This window comes from Numida meleagris, chromosome 3, assembly GCF_002078875.1.
Source record: "Numida meleagris isolate 19003 breed g44 Domestic line chromosome 3, NumMel1.0, whole genome shotgun sequence".
Taxonomy (NCBI): Eukaryota; Metazoa; Chordata; class Aves; order Galliformes; family Numididae; genus Numida; species Numida meleagris.
In genome coordinates this window covers 45,841,448-45,867,411 of record NC_034411.1, presented here as the reverse complement: position 1 = coordinate 45,867,411, position 25,964 = coordinate 45,841,448, and the positions used below count along the sequence as shown (strand labels likewise).

General features: G+C 41.6%; 1 protein-coding gene across 2 annotated transcripts in view; it reads left to right on the top strand.

Annotated features, from left to right (window-relative positions):
* IGF2R (insulin like growth factor 2 receptor) overlaps nucleotides 1-25,964 on the top strand; it is a 57,564-nt gene that overhangs the window by 1,959 nt on the left and 29,641 nt on the right. Inside the window, exons 1-17 of one of the 2 annotated variants that reach the window (XM_021390721.1) lie at nucleotides 704-929; nucleotides 8,185-8,318; nucleotides 13,227-13,351; nucleotides 14,944-15,042; nucleotides 15,442-15,571; nucleotides 16,698-16,818; nucleotides 18,122-18,233; nucleotides 19,634-19,796; nucleotides 19,973-20,153; nucleotides 21,003-21,106; nucleotides 21,487-21,651; nucleotides 21,949-22,095; nucleotides 22,446-22,592; nucleotides 23,461-23,592; nucleotides 24,007-24,154; nucleotides 25,046-25,223; nucleotides 25,835-25,950. In XM_021390721.1, the coding sequence (XP_021246396.1) occupies nucleotides 814-929; nucleotides 8,185-8,318; nucleotides 13,227-13,351; nucleotides 14,944-15,042; nucleotides 15,442-15,571; nucleotides 16,698-16,818; nucleotides 18,122-18,233; nucleotides 19,634-19,796; nucleotides 19,973-20,153; nucleotides 21,003-21,106; nucleotides 21,487-21,651; nucleotides 21,949-22,095; nucleotides 22,446-22,592; nucleotides 23,461-23,592; nucleotides 24,007-24,154; nucleotides 25,046-25,223; nucleotides 25,835-25,950 (2,318 nt within the window). In that variant the 5' untranslated portion in view covers nucleotides 704-813. Of the gene's footprint in view, nucleotides 1-703; nucleotides 930-8,184; nucleotides 8,319-13,226; nucleotides 13,352-14,943; nucleotides 15,043-15,441; nucleotides 15,572-16,697; nucleotides 16,819-18,121; nucleotides 18,234-19,633; nucleotides 19,797-19,972; nucleotides 20,154-21,002; nucleotides 21,107-21,486; nucleotides 21,652-21,948; nucleotides 22,096-22,445; nucleotides 22,593-23,460; nucleotides 23,593-24,006; nucleotides 24,155-25,045; nucleotides 25,224-25,834; nucleotides 25,951-25,964 lie in introns of those variants that run through there. The other variant, XM_021390722.1, reaches the window with a different exon arrangement.

Here is a 25,964-nt window from a genome sequence, read left to right as displayed (position 1 = left end):
TGCAGAAGCAGACCACTATGGCTGCCTTATTCCTCTGGATGCCAGGGGATGGGACAAGTAGAAGCCATTTCAGTAACAGGCCTTTTACATTTTTGTTATCAATGACTTCTGGACAGAATTCATCTGCAAACAGTATTTCTTTACATTCATAAGACAGTTCTCTCTCTTTTAGAAGTCTAATTTTCATCTCTCTTTCATTCTCCCCACTCTCAGAGTTGTTTCTTGTTGGCCTTGTGCAAGCCTTTTCTCTGGGCCCCACTGCAGATGGGACTCATTGCCACACCACCAGCTCTCCTGGTGTAGCAATACTCCTGTCACCACATTGCTGCCACCACCTGCTCCGTCCTTATCCTTGGGGACCTACAATTCTGTGGTTTCTCCCGAGCCCTCACAGCATATTCTGAGAAAGACGCTTAAAACCCCCTCTATCTTTCCCAGACAGCGTCTGCTGACTGAGCAGCACGCGGCTCCCAACTCAATTCCCAGCCGGGACTGCCTGAGGCCCCTCCCCACCTCACACCGGAGGGGAGACCGCACCTCGAGCAGCAAGGCCGCCCCGCCCTACGACCGTTACGCGTAACCACCACCCCCCTCACGTGGCGGGCAGCGCGGTTCAGGGAGAGGGGAGGAGGAGAAGCGAGACGCCCCACCCGCCCCCTGGGGGAGGGGTGCGTCACGTGGCCGCCGCGTGGGCACGTGACAGCGGTCACATGACCAGGCAGTGGGCGGGCGGTGGTCACATGACGCGCCGCTGGCTGCCGGCGCTCCTTGACGTCCCGGGGCAGCCGCTTCGGCCCGGCCCGCGCTGCCGCAATGGCCCGCGCTGCCGCCTTCGCCCCGCTGCTTCTCGTCCTCCTGTGCCTGCCGCTGGGAGACGGTAGTGCGGCCCCCGTAGCCCTGGACGAGCCCTTCTTCCAGGAGCTGTGCAGGTGGGTGGCGGGGTGGGATGGGACGGGGCGCGGGTTTGGGAGGGGCTCGAATCCGCGGTGCCCAGTACTGAGCGCTTGTCCGTAGGCGTAGCGCCGCGTTCGGCCCCGTGGGTGCCGCGGTGGGCGGCGCCGTGAGCGCCCCTCGCAGGGAGGTGCGGGCGGGGGCTGCAGCTGGGGCTGGGTTGCGGCGTGCGGCTCTCCCTTGGGAAGCGTGCCTGTGTCTGCTGCGCCGTGCGTCGCCTCCCAGCCGGGTTCTTGCCAGGGGTACCGCCGCATGCCATTAATTGGCTTAGTTGCGAAAGCCTTGAGTAACGAGGGCTGCAGCGTGGAAATAAGTATTCTTCGTGTTTTGGCCTGTTCTGGTAATGCATTCAGCTGGGTATCTGATTTGGGAAATACGTCTTGCTAGTCTTCATTTCTTCAGTAATTAGCTAGGCTCTGCCGTGGTGCTTTCGGGAGTATTTTATCTCATCAGTGGTACCAGGCAAGCAGCAGTGTAGCCCCTGAGCACAGCACGAAGGCGTGGTCTGGGTCACATGAGTGAATGGCAGAATCTGTGGGTACAGTGATAAAAAAAGTGATGAAAAGGGGGAGGGGAGAAGATAGCTTTTCTTGTGAGATTAACCTATGAGCATAAAACCCTTCTGTGGGGTAACTACCCAATTGTGAAATTGAGACAGAAGTGAGAAGCTGTCGTGTCTCTCAAGGGGAATTTAATTCCTCTGGCTCTAATGTGTGTCTTCTTTTTTTTTCTTCCTTTATTCCACTAAATGATTGTATTCTCAAATAGCTCCTGTATTGAGAATAGTGTTAAGTCATATCAGTGTCTGTCTTGGTTTTGTTGCATGACTGTTTGTGACTAGAAAAATCTTTAGGAAAGTTATTGAGGGGCACGCTTGCTTCTAAAAACCTGTGCTGGCTGTTCTGCCTGGCTTTTTTTAATAATACTTTGAAGGATTTCTGGCTAGTAATGTAGAAATGATAAAGTAAAAACCACACCTGTCAGACTGCAAGTTCTTGAAGACGCTGTGAAGATCCGTTCTGAAGTGTAATCTTGGGCACAGTTGCAGGAAAGCTACCCCATGGGGGATGATGTGATTAAGTGGCTTGAGCACTTACACTGCTCTCAGAGGTCTCATCTGAAAGTTATGATGTGGATCTGCAGGATAGCTCTTGGACCAGTCTGTCCTTGTGCTGCCTTAGGTAAGATTTTGACTAGTTTTACAAGAACTGTCGTCTTGTGTCCTGAGTTACGTGTGGCCTTTGGTAGGGCTGGTGAAACTGCAGCAGGTTCTCTAGTGCATGAATGTCAAAAGCTGCATGAGGAAGGAAAATGCTGGAGTTAAGAGTAGAAGTTGTTAAGCTTTTAAATAGTAGCAGAGAGGTTCCTAATCCAGGTACTAGTAGTGGGGAAGAAAGATAACAAATTTCCTGTCTGTTGAAACTGTAGTGTGAGACTGCCTAAACCTTAGGTGGCTTACATTGCTTGTTTCTTGTCTTACTGTGGGTATGTGTGGATAGTCTAGAGGAAGGGCAAGGGAGTAGAAATAAGAAAACGGTTTCCTTTTCTGAAACTTTGTTGAACGTCACAGCTTGTGGTGGTTGTTTTCATCACACTTTTTCCTTCATCCTTGTGCACTCCCAAAGCTGACTGTGCTGTCATGTGACTTCAAATTAGAGTTAGGTTTTATCTTCTGTGTTAAGGTGCATCTACAATTGCTGCAATGTCAAAATCTGGGGAAGGATACGAAGGGTTTGGTTGGATGTAGGAAGTTACTAGTCAGCTGTTCTTTAAATCAGTGTACTTTGATATCAGCAAGATGAAGCTTGACAGTTTTCTTATGCTGTTTAAAAGAAAAAAAGCAATACAGGATGTGTTCTGAATGTGGTGGTAGAGCAGGAAAAGTAAGCAAGCTCCTCTGCTGTTCTGAGTCTATCCTAGTGTAGATTACTTGGTAACAGGCGTTTGTCTCCTGTGCAAGGATAAGAGTCAGTGCATAAATCTTATTACATAGATTCCTGAGTGAAAGGAATACTCCTCAGAATAGCTGTAAGTCACAGGTCTGCTATTAGGCAGAACTGCCAGTTTTCAGGTTGAAAGTCTATTTCGTGTTTAATGTTGAATTTTGAAATAACGCAGTTGGCTGTTGACATGAACAGAACTGTATGTACACTCCTTTCAGTATTTTTCATGAAACCACATCTGTATTCTTGTGCACCACTGGAAGCCTTGGGTTTAGTGTTTGGTGTGGCCTCAGTGCAGACGCATGTGCTGGGTAGAGATGACCTGTAGCTGAACTTGCTCAGCTTCATTAAATGCTTTGACACTTTTAAGTGGGAGATGTCATAAGTAACTCATTACCAGACATAATTGCATATGTACAAGATTACTTCATATGCCTGGGAAGCTACCACTATAATGGCTTAAATATGATTTCTCAGCACATGTGCTTCAATGCCTCTTGTATATTTGAGCTTCAGATTGCTATCTCTTATGCATTCTATAACACGATGCAGTAGATGAGACTTAAACTGCATCACAGAAGATGAAACGTTAAAGTGCGTGCAAGGATTGAGAAAGCTGAATAGCTTGTATAGCTGTAAGACTGTTACGCATGATGCGTAAAAACTTGCCTGGAGACATGCACTGTGCGTGATGGCTGGAAAAAGTGATGAGTAAACTAGAGCAGAGCTAAGCATGAGTAGTGAGAGATAAATGTTTTTTCATCTCTTGAGGTATAGTGACATCTTTGTACATTGTGCCATTTGAGCTCACGCTTACTCTAGAGAGAAATGTCTTTGTTTCTGTGCCATGCATGTTTATGTTAAAATGCTTGCCACATCTAATAGGGATTTCTATGGGGAGTAGTGGATCTAAGTTGCTAGCATAAGATTAGGGATGGTCATCCTGGAGACTGTTCCCAAGCTTGTCTGCTTGTGCTGGTTGAACCTGCTTGCAGAAGACTCAAGGAGGTGTCAGTCCTTGCAGTGTGTTCCAGTGGAGGAGTTGCTGGGTAGGTATGGAAGCCTAATGAGGTATCGGTCAGCTTTTCAGTGGTTTTAGGTTACCTTGTCTCTGAGCTGAGAGGTCTGTGTCATACCTTTTCAAGAAAACCAGCTGGTATGGTATTCCTGGAGAGCAATGTCTGCTTCCTTGTAACTGCTTTATAGCTACTGTGGAGAGGTACTTACCTTTGGGTAGGTATCCTGTGGAATTGAAGAAGCAGGAAATGCGGTGTGGTTGTGAGAAAGGCAGCCATGGTCTGTTGGGTGCTTTGTTTCATTTGAGGTGGTTTACCAGTGCTCAGATCTGGAAGCAGCTTGTGGCTCTTGCTTGAGGGTGCATGTGCTGTGACAGCTGCAAGCCTTCTTCTTGCAAGTTGTCAGATTTCAGTGCCAGAACTACTCATTCACAAGGTAAACCAGACTCTCTGAAGCTCATATGTTTTCCATTTGTCATGCTACTTTTGCTTCTTTCTTTTGTCAAAAAGTAAAGAGCGCTTTTTTGACCTTACAATTTGCTGGAAAGGATTTTTATTTTCACTGCTATGTTATACTGCTTTGGTGTCTTGAAGGTAGGTAGCTGGGAAGACTGACCTGCAGGCAGGCCTACTCTGAGTGCTTGCTGCTGCTGTTTACACAGCTGCTTTCAGCCAGGCCTGGCACTGCCTCAGCAGGAGCTGCCTGCTGCAGCTGCCTTGTGCCAGGCCCAGGAGCTGGCCTGGCCCCGTCTGCTTGCTGCACATGCCTATTGTCACTGAGTTAACTCTGAGGCAGAGCAGTTCTTGGATCTGGCTTGTGTTGTAAGCGGAGGCCAGAAATAACCAATGGAGATGAGGAGGGAAAACAAGAGGAGAACTTGTCCCAGAAAGTGAAAGTAGAGATGTATTTCAGGCTTCTAATGATGAGAGAGTCTGTGGGTAATGTTGTCTGTAAACAAGGCGTCATGGTATGATTTCAGCAGAAGTGGTTATTTTGCAATTTTCTTCAGGACATATACTTATGAACTGCACCAGGAATGGCCATTTCAGTGGTGTGGTGTGTGAGCAGGTGGCTTTCTTGCACTCATGAAACAGAGGGCAACTTCATATCACTTTACCTATGCTGTGGCTCTCGCTGGGACTGCTGAGGCTACGCCTGTGCCGCATGTTTGCCTGCACTGCGTCTCCACCTGCACAGCCCTATCTGTGGTGCAGTGGCACTGAGGGCTTTTCCAGCTCTTCCTTTCTGCAGAATACAAATTATGTTCACATCTATCTGCAGCCGACACTTTAGGAGTGATGTACTTTTCCTCAGGTTGTGCTTGCTCCTTTGGTTCTGATTGCGGCCTAGCGCAGGCCGTGAGTTTATTCTTTGTGCCCTCACCCCTGTAACTACTTCTCTGTCTTGTTAGAGTTGTTGCTATAATGGCTCAGTTGGGATGAATCTGGGGTGTCATAGCATAAGTTATTCTGTTAGCTGGATAGCTGGCCAGAGCAGGTCGGGTGGGAGAGGGTGATGCCATGACATAGCCATAGGCGGGAGGTGCTTGCTGAGCAGCTGGAGGAGAGCCCTTTGGGTGGCTGGGCTGCAATTGGGATGGTGGTGGAACTGTGAACAGATTGTTTCCATTACTGGATACAGCAGAGATCAGTTTGTATTCATTGGAAAGTAGAGCACATGCCACAGGGCTGCAATGTGAACCTATCCACAGACCCTGATTTCATGTCAGGAGCTTTACTTGTGAAGGAAATTGTTCAGACTTTCACTGCAAATGTGTATTTTTGCATCTGAGTTTAGAACAGCTGCTTAGATGGTATCCAACCTGCTGTTATGCTCCAGTGCGTTCGGTCAGTCCAATGAATAAGCACTGCTCCTCCTGCTGTCTTCTAAAGAAAAGGCTCTTGAGCTTACCTGAAAGTGATGGTACTCAGAAACTACTGTAGGTGTTCACTTTTGTGTACTATTGCAGGTGTGGTTTGGAACGTGATGAAACAAGAAATCCCACACTTTCTTCTCTTGACTGTTTAGAAGAACTCAAACTTGCAGACAGGTCTGAAGGGACAGAGAGGCTCACTTCAGTGGCTGTTCTGTTTCTATTCTGTAAGCATTCTCATCTTCTGCTTCTGGCATGCTGATAAACTGACTTAAAGGTATTGATTTGTTCTCTTTCATAATGTGGAGCTGGAAGAGCAAGAAACTAATCTCTAATAGATGATGATTCAGTTGTATGAAGGAGTCAGATTCTAGTTCAGTTCGCAAATAAATTTTAGTTTCCCAATCATCTAAGAGTGCTGAATAGCCACTCTTACTTGATCAACAATTCATTACCTTAGCATAATATATTACTACTTCTGTAGTCTTTCAAAATTCCTGCATAGGCATTGTCTTTGTCCTCTTAAGAAATATAAGAAAGTGGCTCAGAGCTAATCAGTATGATTGTAAAACATCAATTCTACTACTTGTGAGGGAAGAATGATGGCAAGTATTTGTCTAGGACTGAGATACAATCCTTGAGACTAATCGTGGTGATAAAAAGTAGTTTTTATTAGTGTTTCAGGTATGACTTGATATGTTAGTTTTTGAGCCTTATATTTCTGAAATAATAAACAAGAATTTCCTCTACAAACTGAAACCATTTCTACTTGTTCTCAACTTATACCAGCCACTAGCAGATAAAAAATGAAAGCTGCTGTAGTATAAGGAAGCCAAGAACCTTATAGTGAGTGACTAAATGGGAAATAGTGTGGTATTAGGATGCAGTGCACTGGATTTCAGAGGAGCTCTTGAGGGATTCAAAATCTAGAATAAAGTAGCTGAGCTGCTGCTGTCTTATCTGTAGCCAGAAATTAGGCTTCCAAAGCGAAACAAGAGTGAGTTTTCTTCCTGGGGGATCTAGGATATGACAGTATCGAGGGATGCAGCACCTATGAGCTAGAGATCAAGGTAGATGAACTGTAAGGATGAAGCTTCTGGTCAATTTCTAGTCTGCTGATAGCTGAGAGAGGAAAGTTGAGCTTGCTTGTTTGATTTGTTACTAACCTGTAGTGCAGGTCAGATTCATTAAACCCTAGGTGAGCTGTAAATATCAGGAGTACCTAATAAATTGCTGTGTTGCCTTCAGTTTCCTGATGTGATGAATCTGCATTAAATTCTACTGAAGTTGCCATTTCAGATGGAAGAGAAAAGCTGGGGAATCTCTTACACTGCAAAAATTGGTGTAATCCCCAGGATGTATGCTCCTGCCAGAGCTAGAGGAGATGTAGCTGAGCCAACCTGATGATGGTGAATGTTTACTGAGCTGAGCCTTCCTGATGGAGCTTGGATGGTGCACTATGCCAGCAAACCAGCCTGTCTGAGGAGCTCCTGACTCCAGACCAACCGAACTGGGCATAGTCCTAACTTAGGTGGTGACATGTTGTATAACTGATCACTTCAGCACTATGGTCTCAGCATTTGTGAGGAGGGAAACGTGTCTGTAGTCCTTAATCGTGTCCTTGGAGCTACTACAGTACATTTTTTCTTATGTTCTGTTACTGCAATTTATTCCCCATTGTGTTTAGCCAGAGCTTTATGTTCCTCTATCAGATTTTGGTCAGCTGATTTTTTTTTCTGATGTGGCTGTAGCTTACTAGCATGGTCTCTTTCATTGAGTCTCTCATAGATAGCTTTGCTTGCTTTCCAGCTTTCAATATTACTCTTCAGGAACTGTCCTTTGAATATTGAGTTATATGAAAAAATGTGTAAGGGTGCAGTGAAGTCCTAAGACTCTTACAGTATTCAGACATAAAGATGCAAATAATGATTCTAATTTTTTTACTTAAAGGTGGATGGATTTGCTGCTGGTGGGTGGGATGTGGCCTGCTGTTCTAGTCTACTGAGACTTAGACTTCCACTGTTGTTGGCTATTGCTAAAGGGCAATTGCTTGCAGCCTGCCTAAGGTGTTTGACAAGTTTATCAGGCTTTCAAGGCAAAGGACTCACCACCTGTAGTCTACCTATTCAGAGCAGCCTTTGCAGGGATTTGAGGGGGTAAAAGTGATTGGTTGGGTGTTGCAAGAGAGATGAAATGTATGCTTCTCAAGTGGCTAAATTAGTTTAGTTCTTGGCCCTGGTTCAGTAACAACTGTTTCTGATACTTAATGATCTAGAACGTAAATAAGAAACTTCATGTAATGGTACACTGAACTTTACAACTTGTTTATTGCAGGGACTGGTGTCTAGAGGACAGCAGCATAAATGTGGATACTAACTGACAGGCTTTTTTTCTTTTCAGCTACACATGGGAAGCAATTGATGCAGACAAGCGTGTGCTTTATAAAATAAACCTCTGTTCTGGAGTTGAAGAGTGTGGAAGATCAAGTGCAGTCTGTGCCTATGGCGTTGATAAGAAAGTGTATATGTCAGTAGGTAAGTAAAGAAGTGTCCTTCCTTCTGAGTAGTTCAGAGTCATGTTATTGCAAGGCCTTGTAACTGTATTTTTCCAAACCTCTTTAATATATTAGCAAATATTTTTCTTTTCCAAACAGTTCAGAACTTCATTCTGATGTAGGCTTACTGTGTAAATTTGGAACAACATGATATGATTTCACATAATTCAGTGAAACTTATCTTCTGGTCTTTACTGGTAATCTATTGTGGAACTATGCAGCACTATCTCAAGTAGAAACAAACATGTCTACTTCTGGTAGGGTATACAGTGTGCATATCCTTGTTCGAGGCTTGATACTAAACACTGGAAAAGCTTGAGTACAGACTAGCCTACTGTTACATTAGCTCTTTGACAGAGTTAGGCAACTATGTCATAGGCGGTCTTAGAGTACTGCTAAATTTCTGGGATGTCTTTAAGTTGTTTGACACAGAGGAAGTGAATAATGTACAGCCCTCTATTTTTCAGTTACATTTGTCAGGTCTGGTGGCTGCTGTAGTAGTTCTGAGATGTCCTTGATATCCTAAAGGTGTGGTGGACTACTGGGTGCTGATTTAGGTATTAAACTGGCATATTCCTGGGCATGTCCCTGCCTGCACGTGACTTCTTCAGTTAGAAACAACTCATGGTTTGAACAGTACTTGTATACTTATTTTCATAGGTACTTTTCACTTTAGAGGTTGCTTCTTCAGCTACTGAAGATAGAGATGCTTTCTGATAGCTGATTGCTACTTGTAACAGAGTCATGCGATAGCTTTCTGTAGAGTATTATCTTTTCAGACCACCTCTTTGTTCTTGCACATCTGATATGTGAATTTGGTTGTATTGACCAATCTTGCAATCTTTTGGCAAACAGCTCTTAAGAGAAGCTCTGAGTCATCAGTAAAAGTGGATGAGCTTGAATTGCTGGAAGATAGTGAGAAAAAGGATTCTCATGTGTGTGCAGACAGCATCTAGTAAGCCACTCCCCTCCCCTAGCCATAGCGATACAATCAGTGCTTTTCAAACTAGTTGCAAGTCAGACTTCAAATCACTGTGTGGTGAGTAAAAGCATGTCTCAATTCATGGCTTTATTTTTTTTTGGTAGTGCATTTTATCTGAGCCTCAGAGTTTTCTGGAATGACTGGTTAGATACAAAACTGCCATCTGAACTTAAATGTGTGACAATATCTTCCACTCTGAGCAGCATCACATCTTACTAGACCATTTGATGCTGATAATGTTTTTTCATTCACAAAATTTGTAAGAGCTTTGTTTCCTACTGAAGCGGATCTTGCCTCTGAGCATTCAGTTGCATGTTGATCGCAAAATGAAGCAGTATGCGAGCAACAGTTCTAACTTGTTCTGTTTCATGGAACTGGAATGTGTCTGCCTGAGTGCAGCTTGAAGACAACTGTCCTCTCCAGGGAAGTGCTGTGAGATCTAGAGGCCTGTGTAGGTGTGACTCATGTTTCCTTTTTGAAAGGAAGAGTACAGAGCTGGGTCATAACTGTGAATGGTAGCAAATATTCCACTGTATGCAAAGCTGAGTGTCTTACCACCTGACTACTACTGGATGGAAAAGAACTGGGCAACAGTCATGGTAATTTGGTCCTGAAGAGGCCAAACAGAAATGACTCTCAACAGTTAAGCCACAAATACTGCTCAAGGTTTTTTAACCACTCTGCAATAAACTAGGGAATCAAGGAAATTCATTTAACATTGAAATTGTGCTTTACTTTGTTTTCTGTGTCCAGATTGCCAGTTCTGTTCTTGTTCATGATTTGAAACTTGTTACTGACATCTGCCATACGTCAACATATTGTCCCTGGTTGTATTGAAACTACAGCACCATCACACTGAGTTGAGGTCATGCTGGTGGATTATCAAGCTTCTTGCTTGTCAATAAAAGTCTCTCTTAATGAGGGAAGAGGAATCCAGGTCTAGACAGGTGTGGATCCCAGTGCAGATTCTTGGCTAAAATAGCTAAACCACATACCTGTCTTAAAGTATTCTGGCTGGTATGAGCTTACTTGTTTGTTCAAGGCTGAGTGCAGCTGGAGGGCTTTGATCTGGGGGGAATAAGGAGCAATGTGTCAGTTAGCAAAGTTTATTAAGTAGTAAACTTAATTCTGATATGAGCTTAATCGGATCTCTTCCCCTTTCTTGCAGAAAGGTGTTTTCACTGCAAACAACAGATGTACTTTTAAATATTAGTTACGCGAGAGGTAACAGCTATAGGGACTAATATGTAGAACTTTGGTAGGGGTTAGGGCCGTGTGATCTGTGACTATAATGATACTCCCCAGGGGAAGCCTTGTCAGTGTTTTGTCAGTGGGACATCCCAGTATTGGTACTGAGATCCCAAAGGCTTGTCCTAGAATGTGCCCTTCAGCTTTATTGACTGACTGTAGCCGCTTTCAAGGTGTAGGCAAAATGCTTAGTTCTTGAATGTTGAAGAGGATGGAGATGACATGGTACCATCTTAGCTCGGTATTGTATATATGACTTGTATTCTGTTTAGTTTGACGGCTACTACAATTAAAAACAGAAACATTACTTATTAACCTGAGTGGTGAAACATGCACTCTTCAAGCTGCAATAGAACTGGACATGGAATGACAGCTGCCACCTGAATGTCCCTTTCTTATGGGCAGCTGATTGGATGCCTTTCATGATTGTTTTTCTCCTTCCAAGCAGCTGAAAAGACTAAGGAATAAATAAGTAAAAAGCGGTGTGGGCAGTGCCTTTACTGATCTAGTACGACTTTGTAAAGTGTATCTGATACTATTTTTTTGGTAAGCTGTAGTAACCGACTTCAGTGATGCTTTATGGAAGGACTGCATCTCTAAAATCATGATGAAATGTGACTGAAGAGGTGAAGATTGCTTCAGAACTGGTGCTCTGGAATGACATTCATGGGAAGCTGACAGTGTGAAGAGGTGCTTTGAGACTGTTCCTCCCAGCCTGGCTCATGTTATGTGTAATGTGCAACTGAAGAGATCTGTGTTAAAACCTTAGCAAGTTCCTAGACTAGCTTTAAGCATTCATGGAGGAGGAAAGCAATCATATTGGCCTGACATAAGCAAGATATACTGGTTTTGCTTGTTTTTGTATATATTGTCCTCCCTTGAATGTAACTTTAAATGCAGAAACTGGAGTCAACTAACAAAGCCTTTAGAGCAGTGTAACGTGTTCTCAGAATTGGGGGAAAACTAATGGGTATAGAAGGCTAAGTGAAGTCCTCAAGCAGTGCTCTTTTGACTAGAAGGTTATGCTGGCTTCCTTCCCTCTAGTCTCCTAGTGAAGAAAAAGCATTTATCGGCATCAGTACTGGAAGCCTTAAAACCTGAAGACAGTGTTTTGGTAATAAGTGCCAAGACATGGAAAAGGCAGGAACTGCTGACAGCCTCTAGGTTCTGAAGAACTGGTTCTGAACTGCAGCTGTGGTAACATGCATAACTGTGGCAAGTTCTCAGCCTGGCACAAATCCTGTGCACGTGTGTACGTGCAGGTTTACTCTACCCTGACTTTCTTCTGGGCTGACAAGTCTCCATTCTTACCTTCCCTTGAGAAGGCAGATGGTATGGAATGATATGTCTGTATTGTTGCCCTGATTATATGGTAGGTACTGTGAATGGCTGCTTAGGTGTTAGCATCTGAACGTGGCTTTCTGTAACACAGAATCAGTAGACAGGCCCTGCACTACTGATGAATTGTTGTATTGGTTGGCTGTCCAGTTCCCCATTCCAATTGCCACCATTTCGGCTTTAGCTTGTTGGCTATAGGAGGCTTCTCCCTGCTATGTTTCAAAGCAATTGATAGTTATCAGAAACTTTCACAAATGTATCTTTTCCCAGTCTGCAAGACTGATTTGGATGATAGTGCTGAGGAACCTGATGGAAAGAAGCAAAAGAACACATGTTGTTAGGGAAAACACTAGCGGCTGGAATGGTGTTCCTGTGGAATGTTGTCTTGATTGTTTTTGTCTCTTCCTGCTCTAAGTGGGAAGTAAATAGGCTGGGTAAAGTTCTGTGAAACGGCAAGTGACCTAGATGCTGCTGCTGCCTGCAGTGATGACAGATTTGACTTAGTTTAGTGCACCATTAGTGCAGGCATAAAAACAGAAAGGAAGAAGCTAGATAATACTGACATTTTATACTGCTCTCTATTTCAACCCAAATGTACTGCAGCAGCAAAATCTACCTGCAAAAATGGGCAGTTAGCATGCTGCATCTAAAAGGACTTGGTATTTAATGCTGGTCGAAGTAGGTTTGAGCAGAAATGTTTCAGTGGATTGAGCTGGTTGTTGATGTAGCTTGAAATGTGCTCCACTTTATCCATTCCTGTTAGGTGCTGGGTAAAGAGGGGCATGCAGTGATGTATCACTAACCCCAGCCTACATGCAGTATGTGGACTGCACTAAGGGAGATGAGAGCTGCAGGAGGATGTGCAGTGATATAGTGGGACTGTGCTGGGTTCAGCAGCAGGTAATTCCAGTACAACCTATGCGTCCAGGCACTATTGGATTCTTCATTGAGTAGATTCTCTCTGATATTGTGCTGCCACTATCAGTATAAAGAGCATAAAGGCTGAGAAGCTGATAGGGGCTGATGGGAGGAAGGAGTGAGTTGTGGTACTTGAAACTAGCTCATAACAGTGTTTGTTTACAAACCTTTGAGCAAGTAGAAGTTATTAGAAAGATCAAATACTGTATTGACTTGGACCTGGACTTAAAAGATCACAAGAACTGCAAGGGAAGTCTTCAGCTGTACTGTGTTTAAGACTCTCTTCAAGTGGACTGGTATGTCTTGTGCAGGCTCTGTGCTTGACCCCGGAGCCTCTGTGAGCTTCTGCGAAGGTGTAGTACTGTGACAAATTCTTCCTTTTTTTTTTCTTTTAAACCGTAGGGGATTTAACTTTGCGAGAAGTTTCTAAAACTCTTCTGGTATTCAACACTACAAGCAATTGTTCCCAGCAAGGCAGTCAGCACCAAATTCAAAGCAACATCAACTTCCTGTGTGGGAAAACACTGGTAAGTCTAAATCACTTATGCTTGTCTTCAGTGGAAGTACTGTGTCCTTTTAACTTGCTTTGCAGGGAGACTTGCTGTTCTAGTGGATGTACTAATTACTGAGCTTCATAGCTTAAGGAAGAACCAGTTACAGTTCATTACCAAATTAAGGGCATGAGCCAAAGCAGCTTTCCAAATACAGTCAAGTTAAAAAATAATTGCGGATCTGCAGCTTAACTCTGATCCCAGTCTCTTCTGGGTCTTCAGTATTTTCACAGGGATCACACTTAAAGCAGTGCTGATGAATGTGTCAGCTGTATGCTGTAACAATAAGAGCTATTGTTTCAATACTGGCTGTGCTGAAGCCACGGACCTAAATTTGTCAGTACTGAAGACCATGACTGTCCTCTGGTGTGGGTCAGTATAGTTAGATTTTTGCCTGCACATAGCTGAATGTAGTGCTTGTACATCAGCTGGGCTTCTGGAGGCACAATTGTTTATGGGTATCCACTGTGAGTGGCAATACTTGGAAAATGTTTGTATGCAGTTGATCTCATGCTTCTGGAGTTGCAGCTTCCAAACATTTAACTGATACTGCAGCTTGATATTCTATACAGATCATGATCAGTGTGTGTATTTGTGTATCAGATTAATACTCATTAAGGCTGCTTTTGTAGGGCACGCTGAACTCAACACTATTGCACTCCCTCTCTTGGAAATACAGCCAGTTGAAACAAGGTGCGGTGCAGCAGAGAGGTTTAAATGGTTTCTGTGCTGTTTTAGCAGATATTCTTAAAAAATTCTTGCTCAACTCCAGCTGTAACACGACGTCATAACTGCCTGCAAACTTTTTCTAATTGTCATAGTTTTGACATTTACTCTCTGTGACCTACCAAAAGGGTTTTGTCATAGGGTCTAGAACAACTTGTCTCCAAGGTTAAACGGAGGGGGGAATCTGTTTAAATAGGGTATACTGTTTCTAGCTGGAGTGATGAAGGAACAGTGGAGAAAAAATGTGATTGTTATCTTTAAATAAGCAGTCATTCATTTGAGCATCCAGCCCTGAACAGCGGTAGAACTCTTGTCTCAAAATAGATGCAAATGTGTTTAACGTGAGCGTATAAAAATAAGTAGCGGACATCAGAGGTATCCTTTCTGTGCCACTGAAGAATTTGCTAATTGGCCTTCTTTGTGGGATGAAAAGTAAAGAAATGGTAAACTGTACATTGCCTTGCTGTTCATTTCTTTATACACGCTTACTTTGGTGTTTTCATTTCTAGTAGCTGTGACTGGTGCTCCTGCCAATAGCAGTTGGCATAGTGAGTGCTTCTGAAAGATACAGTACCATTAGTGCATGTTAGGATTGGCACACGTTAATTTGAGAGCTGACATATGAAGGAGTGAGAAGGATTTTGGCAGCCTGCGTTTGCCTGTGTTTTCCAACAAAACTAGTAAAAACACAAAACCCAACGATCTTGCTATTAACAAGAATCTATGCCTTTGGTCTGTGACATATCGTATTCTTTGTTTTTAATGCTGACTATATATATATATTCAATATACATATTGAAGTTTGTTTTTCAAATACTTAATGTTTTTCTCCTTTTAAATAGGGTACCCCTGAATTCGTAACAGCAACAGAGTGTGTGCACTATTTTGAGTGGAGGACCTTTGTTGCTTGCAAAAAAAACTTGTTCAAACCTGTGAAAGAGGTAATCTATGTACTATCCATACAAAAATTACTTCTCACATGTCTGGTAATTTTACTTTACCAACCCTCCTACCCCAAACAAATCCCAACAACCTAGACTAAACTTCTTCATAGGCATATAAAACAGCTGTCGGGGGTTGGCGGAGCTGAGGATTTTAAGGAGCACTTCAACCTTCTTTGTTACCTTTATGGTTTATAGTAAAACTCCTGTAAAAGCTGGAGCAGAACCGATTAACTTCGGGTGCTTTGTTCTAGCCAGCATATCTAGCTTTACATCTGTCTGAAAGTAGTTCAGCTTACAGAAGTAAAAGCCTTTTCTGTTTATTGAATTAGTTCTATAAATGCCTGCTCGTAACTTCTCTACTTTAGCGTGAATGACATGTAATTTTTTTCCTTTTAGGTGCCTTGTTATGTATTTGATGAAGATTTGAAGAAACATGACTTGAGTCCTCTCATCAGAGTTCCAGGACACTACTTGGTGGATGATTCTGATGATGATTCCTTGTTTATAAACGTCTGCAGAGACATAGGTGTGAATGCCTCTTTGTTTTACCTGTCAGTGTATACATTTCTAGCAATATGACTGTTTTCTAGTTTTCCAGTTGAAGCTGTCCCATGACCAAACACCAGTGTCCTAGGATTTGTGCTTCTGTTTCAAAACTATTTCTGATGATTTGAAGGCTGCTTTCTGTGAAGCTAAATCTTCCACTCTTTAACTATTGAGCTGTTTAGAGATACTCCTCTTCTGGAAGGGTGGGGTCTGTTAGAGACATTTACTTAAGTTCTTCCATTCGAACCAGTCTTGCAGCTGCTTCTATTTGCTACCAAATAGGACCCAGATAGTTCGTAGCACTTCTTGTGCTCTGAATTTATTACTTTCTTTGGGCTCCCATTCAAGCTGCTGCTTTGTTTCAAGTGAATATCCTGAGGTGAATCTAAAATAGCGTTTAGGTGCTTTAGTAAGTAATGGTGACTAGCTAGCACTTTCATGGCAATTGGGAGTTACATGTGTAAGAAATTAAAACAGCAGAAACATTCCTTTAAATCTTGCTGAAAATGCTAGTTGTGCAAGTTGTATACTTGCACTGATTTTTTTCTTAATCTGCGCAATTAAATTTGTATTTTGTGCCCATGTCAAGAAGCTTAATACTTCCAGTTTTAGTAGCAGGTCTGTTTTATTTAAAACAAGCAGAAGCAACAAAACAAAAACAGAACAAAAAAAAACCTGTTTGTCTGCAGCTTTTCTCATGTCTTTGAATAAGGTAATAAGAAACAAAGGAGGGGAAAAAATCCTTTCTGGACAGAAGGGGTTACCCGTTCCTTGGAATTATTTCATTGGTGTGGTGGGGGGAAGTAGTGTTAAAACATCTATAGAAATTGTTAAAAGCCATACGCATCCAACTGCTGTACTAGCAAATGGAAACTAACTGCAGCAAGGAGAATGAACTTACTGTCCAAAACAGGGAAGCATGAGCCTCCCCCTGTGAATATCACAGGCATTTCGGATTTTGTCTGCCAGTTTCATGTTCTTGATGTAGTCTGTTTTAAAAGCATCTTTGGAAAAGAGGTAAAACAGTGAGCCTGCGGATAGAATGGCAAAGTACTCTCCAGAGCTGGGCTTACAGACTGAATCTTATTTTCTGTGTTCTGTAACAGGAAGATCAAGTGGAGAAACCATAAACTGTCCTGCTGGCAGTGCTGCATGCTTGATACATGAAAGTCATGCATATGATGTTGGTCGTCCGCAGGAACAGCTGAAACGTTATGACAAAGACAGGTGATTAATTTATCTGCTGATACTTCTGTGAACCAGGCAGTCATCTGGGCTGGGTAAAGCACTAACTTCCAGAAGGCTCACGTTGCCATTGATACAAGTTCAGTTTTGAGGCATTGGCAGAGACGATTTCTTCAAATACTGGGAGGATAGTCTTTTTGTAGGCATTCCATTATACTGTCATAATAGAACAGATTTCTTTCTTCCTTCTCAGACTCCTCTTTACAAAATTGCATTGTTCGCAGAAGCCAGGGGAAACTAGTGTTCTATCTCTCCAAGTAGAGGAATGAATTTTAACTCTTATCTGCCTATTGTCTGAGGATCTGAAGGGTAACTGTACTTGACTTGTGAATAGTAGAAACTTATACTGATGCTGACTCTGTTCTTGTTGCTGCTTTTTTATGTTGTAAGTATAGCTCAAAACAAAATAAAATAAAAATGAAAAAAATCTCATGTTATTTCAGAGATGTAAAATGGTCATATCTGAGCCTAACCGGAACAGACCAGATTTTATAACAAAGAGACCAAAGTCTCTAGTCTTTCAGTGATGTGACTCTGCATTTATTGAGGGGGAAAGTCATTGTATGCCCTGAATCAAACTAGGGTGGCCTGGGAAAGGAGTAACATGATTGGTATATCTGTATCCTGTGATGCAGAGTGGCCAGCTGGAGGTGCAGCTAACCTGAAGCCTGATAGTTGCTCCTCCTCAAGTTGTTTTCTGCCTGTTAGATTGCATAGAACAGCTGCACTTGCTTGGGAAGTTGTATGGGTTTTCTTGGCCAAGTCAACATCCCATTTGTCTTTTTCAGTCAGTCACCATGGTTCCTTCTCCTATTCCCACCTTGTCTAATCCATCCCAGTTGTCTTGTTTCTGTCAATGAGCTAAAGAGTTTGCCTCACTCAATTCTGGGAGCTGGATGGAATGAAGTTCTGGATAGGGAGTTAAGTTAGTAATAATGCTTTGTCACATGCTGTATTTTACTTCTAGAATGGCGGAGCTGTTTGTCCAGCAGTCTGAGAAGAAAGCTGTTTTTGTAATTATCAGCCAGGTTCCTACTAGTATATGCTCAGTGCCTTGTGACTTGCAGTCTTAACTGGGGTGCAGAAAGATGCTATGTTAAGTAACTGCTGGGACTCTCATAGTAGTTACTTGGTGAACTCTAAGATGAAAGGAGTAAGGGCATCTGTAAAAGTAACTTTCAGAAGTGGGACTGCTTTGATATATTCTGCGAAGAATAGCTATTACTCTAAGAATATTCTTTTGTGTAGTGTCTTGGTTTTTTGATTTGCCTTTTTCTTTTTCTAGGCTGATATTGAGTTATGAGAGAACGTATAATGATGAAAAGCTGAATTTCTGCTTAGGCCATAACCCAGCAGTAACAATCACTTTTGTTTGCCCATCTAAGAGAGGAGAAGAGGTAACTTTGCTGTTTTAGTTTGTGTTAAATGGTTGTTCTCTAACTCCTGTGTGCATTATCTTTTATTGAGAGCTGAAGGGAACAGAAAATTCTTCAGTTTTGCTTGTGAAGAGTGTAGGATACTCAAAATACTCTTCAGAAAAACTGTCTGCTGAAGCTTTAAACAAGAACTTGAGTAAAATTTTCTCAGGAGTATGTTCTTTGTGTTTTGATGTATTTAGGTGTCCTATTCTGGGTTAATTTTTTTTCTCTAAGAAGGGGATGGAATTAGTACAGTGGTAATCCTTGGCACAGAGGTCTGGCTAATGAGCACTTTTTCATTGTCAGTGAGGCTGAAACAAGTTACATACAAACAACTATTAGTCTGGCCTTCCTCGGGGGGAAAAAAAAGACTAGCTAGCAAGTGTATTTGGCAGAAGTCTATCACTTGCTAAGCAGGCTAATGAACTCCTTTTACTTTAGTCTGTAGTGTTAAGCAGCATATTGGTTTTGGCAGTACAGTATAATTACATTGTTAGAGGTGATGCCAGGTAATTTCAGCAACCTGCACTCCTTTAATTGGACCAGAGTGGATATTGCTAGTGCTCTGCTGCTTCGTGTTGTGATGCTTTTGGTTGTAGGCTTACGAAGGAGGAACGCTTGCCTGGCTAACTTTGAATTTAATGTTTTTATCCCTCATGTGACCTGGATTGGTACCATGTATCATCCTAATGACTGAAGAAGCGGACAATAGGGGTTTCTCCACAGTCACTTTGTAATACCTCGGCATAGCTATGCACATGCAGTATGAGTGGTATTGCTGACATTATCTGTGCCTGTAACTTTTCTCATGCTTACTTGTATATCTGCCTGTTCTAGTTTTATGAATCAGAGCACTTTTAAATGTTTCGGTTCTGCAAGAAGAGGTACAAAACTATTTCACTGCCTGACATCTGATCAGTGTTGGCTAAAGAATTCTCAAATACTTTTAATGTTCCTCTAAACAGAATAAAAGTTGCTAAAACTGTCCTGTATCTAAGCTTACTTTGCCTTTTGCTTGATCTCTGCTCTTGTCTTCAAGTAATCACCTTAGGCAAATACAATCCAAGCTGTTGTCAGCAGTTGTGGCTCTGTATTCTCTGCTTTTGCTAACATGTTCAGGAAAAGTGCTTCTTTAGTGTACCGTTGCTTCTAATCCTCTACTAATGCCTGATGCTTTGCTTCTGTTTAGGCTTTCAGTAGTTTGTCACGTAATCAGTAAGAGCTGTTTTATTGTTCTCACCGCCAGAGAGGCTAGAGACAGCACTTGCAGATCTTAAGCAATTTATAGATGAAGCTAGTCATTACTGGTCTTAAATGAATATAGTGCCATCAGTATATCTCTAGACTTGTAATTACAATTTTGATCATTTCTGTATCAGAGCGCAGGTCCCAAACTCACAGCAAAAACAAATTGCCGATATGAAGTTGAGTGGGTTACTGAGTATGCCTGTCACAGGGATTACCTGGAAAGTAAGAGCTGTCTTCTGACTAACGAGCAACATGATATCTCCATAGACTTGAGACCACTTACTCTATCTCCAGGTAAACTCACTATTCTTTTTTTCAGTGCGTGGTGCTACTAATTGGTTATCTGGCCCAATGTGGAGAGTTAAGGAAAAATATCCTCTCTAGATACTTGGGTCATATCTGACTAGTAGATTTTTTTTAATGTCTATTCTATTAGAACACTTTTCCTTTTTTTCTCCTTAATTATTTAGATTATGTCACACCGTATTTAGCCAAAGATGACAAAGAGGAGTATTACTATTACTTGAACGTATGTGGGAGAACCGGTGCAGGTAGCTGCAAGGACAGCACGGGATATACTTCAGCTTGCCAAGTAAAATCTTTGAATAACCAGAAGAAGGTGACAGGAAGATTTGAGAACCAGACCCTAAGGTGTGTACAGAATTCTTGCCAGGCTCTTTAGCCCTGCTGAGTTGTCTGAATGTCTGATCTTTGTTTGCTACTTCAGTGCCCTTATTGGTCATATAAGAAATATTGGATACAGAATGCAAGTATTTTTGCTCAGTGTTGTAGGTAGATAAACATTAACGGTATATTAGCGTAACATTAGTGAGTAAACTGAGTTGGTAGAGACTATTGTCAAGACAGGGAGGAAACTTTACTGACTTTATCAGGGTTACAAAATGTGCTGTGCTGCATCTTGCCCTCAAGTTTTGCGTGCGGTGTGACATCAGGGTTAGATGTTTAGAAGTTGTCGTCAACAAGAGAGCATCTCTAGCTCATCTGCAGGAGCATGCATTAATTATACTCAAGACTACTGGGATCTAGGATTTAGTGTGATCTTTTTAAGAACCTCAGGGTTCCCAAGTGGCATAATGGAATAATAGCAAAGCATTAGTAATTCACGTAAGATAATCTTCCATTCTGTCTACACATGTGGCAGACTTGTGAAAGCTATTGTCCAGAGTATAACTTCTTCCACCTGCGAAAATGGCCATGAAATTAACTAATATGAAGAAACATTCCACTAAAGTTGGGATAGCTTTAGAGTATTTCTGAAACTGTATACAAACTTCATGAAAAGTAGCCAGAAAAGTCTGTGATTTAAAGCCTTTCCTGCAGTAGGAATACCAATATTAGTGTCAAACAACCAACTGCATTCCTCCTTTACTGAGATGTTTTAAGTGTTTTTTTAAAAAAAAAAAGTGGTTTCTGTTGCATGGAGAACGGTGTGATCATGTCTGATCCCATGTTTCTATCTAAAACTGACTTTTCACTCAGGTATTCTGATGGGGATCTCACTTTAATTTATCCGAATGGGGATGCGTGTAGTTCTGGCTTTCAGAGAATGACTGTCATAAACTTTGAGTGCAATGAAACAGCAGGTGAGTGTAATGAGCTGTGATCACTCTGCTCAGAGTTTGACTTCTGTTCTTGCTGGTAGACCTTATGTTAAAAGGAATGCATGTTTTGAGCCACAATTAATGTAAGGAATGCTGTTAGAGTAAGCACTAACTTTTGTGTGGCAGGATTGTTTGGTGCTGTGTAAATAGCGCTGATTTTTAATGTGCATTCAGTGGTCAAGAATGTTAAATAATGAAAGGGCCGGGTTTCTTAGCCAACAGTTTATAGATTAAAAAAAAAAAAGCTCTTGTTGCACAGGATCTGTGGTTTTCTATCCTTGCTCATTCTTGAGTGTTCTTGCTTTTTTCCTCTTCCCCTCCACTGGAAAGCTTACCTCTGTTTATCTGTTATCAATATTAAGGTAATGATGGTAGAGGAACTCCTGTGTTTACTGGTGAAGTGGACTGCACCTATTTTTTCACTTGGCATACCAAATACGCATGTGTTAAAGAGAGAGAAGATCTTCTTTGCAGAGTTGCTGATAAGAAAAAGCACTATGACTTGTCACCTCTGATCCGCAATCCAGGTATGGCAGCAAAAACTAGCTTTCATTTACTTCTGTTCTGAATTTATATGCCATCCCTAGTGTCACTGCAATTCCTTAGTTGAACATTTATCAACTTCTACTTTTCTCAGTGTTTTTTTCTGGGATACTGGCACTCAGTTCCTTCTTCTCAAATGAAATAAGTGCCTTAGGAAAGTAAACACACACTTAAAGCCCATTGGGATGGGTGATTTTTTTTGTGTGTGATAAAAGGCATTCTGGGGTGCAAAGGATGGAAAGATTAAACTAGATGACTAGTTCATAATGACTGTATTTCAGAGTCAGAATCGGCCCAGAACTGGGAAGCTGTGGACAGCAATCTTTCAGAGGAAGGACGGAAGCGCTATTATATCAATGTCTGCCATAAAGTGCTGAAGAGAGGAGGAGCTTCCAGGTGCCCAGATGATGCTGCTATTTGCTCTGTAGGTAAGTCCCTTTTTTTTTTCCTTCTCTTTAAGGCACAGAAGGTTTGGCACTTCTTCTGTAGAAGGAAAGCAGCTGCACTGAGTACTTCCAGTTATTTGAGGAAAAAGGTTGGGAGCATATTTCTATTATGCTCCAGAAGACTATAGAAGACATGATATTAGTAGACTTTTCTCTAACTAAAGACTATTATGCTCTGCTGCATGGTTGGTAGTATAGTTTTGGGGAGGTAAAAACAAAAAAACAAAACCTGTAATTTTATACTTATGTCTTCCCATTTGTCTAGATACTATTTTCTTCACAGTGTCAAATTCTTTCTAGGGGGGAAACATGTGACTTTCTTGTCTTTGTAGATAAGGCAAAAAACAGCAAGAATCTTGGAACGTTTGTTTCTCCACCCAAGAAGGTTGGAGAAAATATTCAGCTTACCTATTCAAATGGAGATAGCTGTGGTGTTAACAAAAAAATCAAAACTGTCATCACTCTTATATGCAGACCAGGTAAGGCCCTGTTCTTTGATCCAGATAAAAACTGGAGGTCATCTCATATTCCTAGGCATGCATACTAAATCTTAGTGTATGTCTCTAATTTTCTTGTATACAAAAGCTGAAGAAATGCAGTTACAATACTATTATCCTAGCAAACCAACTGCAAGTGTTTTGTTCTGTTTTATATAAGTAGTCTTTAAAGACTCTTGAGCAATCTCTTAAGCTGAGATTCTCTCAAACAAAATAAAGTTAAGTGATTAAAGCAAACAACTGGAAGCCATAGAAAAAAAGCACTTTCTATTTCCAGATTGTCTTGATGGAAAAGACTTGTTCTGAAATGCAATTGTATACTTTAGCCTTCTTTTCCAATAAATTTATTTTGACTCTAAATTGCTTGCAATGTACAGAACGCTGAAACTTTTGCACAACTTTGTAATATTGTTTATTTCCATGTAATAGCCCACCAGGGAAATAGGAATCTTGGATTCTTATACCTCAGCCTGAGGAAGATAACTTTTCCAAGTATCTGGCTGTTAGGATGTGGTCATGCACTGGTTCCTGATAAAGCTATTGCTTTGTAGCAAGGCTCCATGTTTGCAAATAAAAGGAAACTCTCTTTGAAAGTGTGAGATAGACTGAGCGGTGTGTTTCTGAGTACCTTCTCTCACCTCTTGGCTAAGCTTGAGGGGAAACAGGATGCAAAGAACTTGTGTAAAGAATTTTTGATTCTGTGTGGTCTTTGTTTTTAGAGGAGAGGTACTTTAACTGTTAACTCCAGTCTGATGTTAAGAAGGAGTCTGTTGCTAGCCTTAAATATATAGTTTTTCTGTCAAACAGTCTGTACTATATGCTGTTTAACACATTGCTCTCATGATACCAGGTGATCTAGAAAGTGCTCCAATCTTGATGTCTGAGGATGTATGTTCATATGCTTTTGACTGGTATACTGCTGCTGCATGTGTTTTGTCTAAAACGGAAGGAGATAACTGTCAAGTCTCTGATCCTCAGGCAGGTAGGTTAAATAACTGCATGCTGGCTACACTGAAAGGTCTTGAGGAAAGAAATTGTCATGGTGCTGAGTCCTCTTGCTGTGCAAGACCAAAGTGAGTTCAGTGCAAGTCTAAGCACCTTAACACTTCAGCACAGCCATTTTAATTGCATGTGTATGGAAAATGAGAACAGCATGAGCTTTAATACCCTGCTTGTGTGTGTGGGAGAATAAGTGTTACTTGACTAGTAATTTTTTGTATAGGAAACACGCTTTCAATATGTTTGAATTTGTACCTTTCTGGAACAATTAGGTGAAAGAAGATATGTTTATGGGGATGACATCTGTGTGTAATAACTAGCTGTGTAGCCAGTAGAACTGAGATCTCACAGAGATAACAGGAAAAAATGGAACTGATAACTTTTTCTTCCACTTTAGGCTTCTCTTTTGATTTATCACCACTGACCAAGAAAAACGGGCACTACACAGTTAACAGTGCAGAATATTTGTTTTACATAAATGTCTGTGGTGGTGTGCCAGATGGATTGTGTCGCACACAATCAGCAGCATGCCAGGTAACACAAAGGTGAGTAATTAGTTCTGTTGCCTGTAATAGAGTTCCTGTTGTGTAATTCGTTGTCTGTGTAACAGCAATTTGCATTTAAAGTTATTATAGCACTGTGTGGAATTCAGGGCATTTGCATATAAAACATATAAAATAGCATGTGGCAGCACAGAAGTTAGGCTGCCATCTATTTCAAGCAGAGTGCACACATGGTCTTGCTTGCGTTCAGCTTTTGAGACTTGAGTATTCATTGCTCCTTCAGGCATATGGCTTGATTTTTTTTTTTGGGGGGGGGTCATTTTGTGGGGAGCTGGAGTTGGACTCTATGATCCTTGTGGGTCCCTTCCATCTCAGGCTATTCTATGCAGACTTCTATGCAGACACTGAAACTATGCTTCATGGGAAGGTGGTGAGGCTAGATGTGACAGAGCTAGTATTAAGTTACAGTAAAGAAAGCCTCCTAGGCCAAACTTGGACTTGAGCTAAGAAGATATGAAGGTAACTTTCTTCCATAAGTGAGAAGACTTGCTGTTGTGCAGTCCTAGATCTTCTGTCTTCAGATAGTTGCATGGAACCAGACTGAGCTTAGTATTTAAAATACGCAGTTTGAAACTTAGTTTTGAAAATGTGAACTTCCTGTCTCTGCTTCAGTGAATGCAGCATTAGTGTGTTGGATATCTAAGGTATGACTTCCTTTTCAAAGGACACCTGTTCATTTTAAGTTTCCTTTTGGTGGCACTCTTCATCCTAACACAGTTTGTCTGACCTAGTCAATATTACTCAATCCTTTTGTCTTGTTATGGAATCTTTCATAAACATACCTATGTGCCTACTGTTTGGAAGACTTTTCTTTAAGATAATTAGATTTCAGTTCTTTTCAGTCTCAAAGCCTGTGTTTTTTTTCCTTTTTAGAAAGGATCAGTTTTGGAGTCTTGGACTGCCTAATTCCAAACTTTCGTATTATGATGGTCTGATTCAGTTGACCTACAAAAATGGTACTGCTTATAACAATGAGAAGAAAACACAGCGATCTACCCTTATAACTTTCCTGTGTGATCGTCAGGCTGGAATAGGACAGCCTGAGTATCAGGTAAGAAGTTATGTGTGAAAAAGGGAAGTCTCTCTGTCCATAGATTTTGATGATAAGTGCTCTTAGGCTATTGCAGCAGAGATTTGTGGATGGAGATTCATAGGTGGAAATACCCATAACTATAAAGCAAAATGCTAAAAGAAGCAGTTATTTCTCTTGGTCTACCTGTTTGTGTCTGTGTCTGTAAAGCTTGTTTCACCTAGTGAACAGTAAGCTGTTGACCCGTGTCAGGATGCTCTCACCTTGCTATTCTCTAGTTTCTAGGCCATGTAATTAGAAGTGCTTTTCATCCTCTTATATTTCCAGTTAAAAAAAACAAATGTACATACATACTTCTCAGCTGAAGAAATAACAAGCACTAGGACTGTCCTGTAACACAACAGACAGCAGTTATATTGCTCTGGTTCTGTTTTTCTGGTGTGGGTTTTTAAATTATTTCTACAGCAGGGAAATAATGACAAGATCAACATGAAGACAAACAAAACAAATCAGTCTGAGAAAATATATCCTCAAAACCAAAGGGAAATAAGCTTAACATAAAAAGGAGTAGCCTTGATTTACGTAGTAGTAGTCTGTATGAAAGCATTAATTGACCCATTTGGTTTTTTTAGGTAGAAGACAACTATACCTACAACTTCAGGTGGTACACTGAATATGCCTGTCCTGAAATGCCACTGGAGTGCATTGTGACGGATCCCAACACCATGGACCAGTATGACTTGTCAAGGTAAAAGTAAGAGT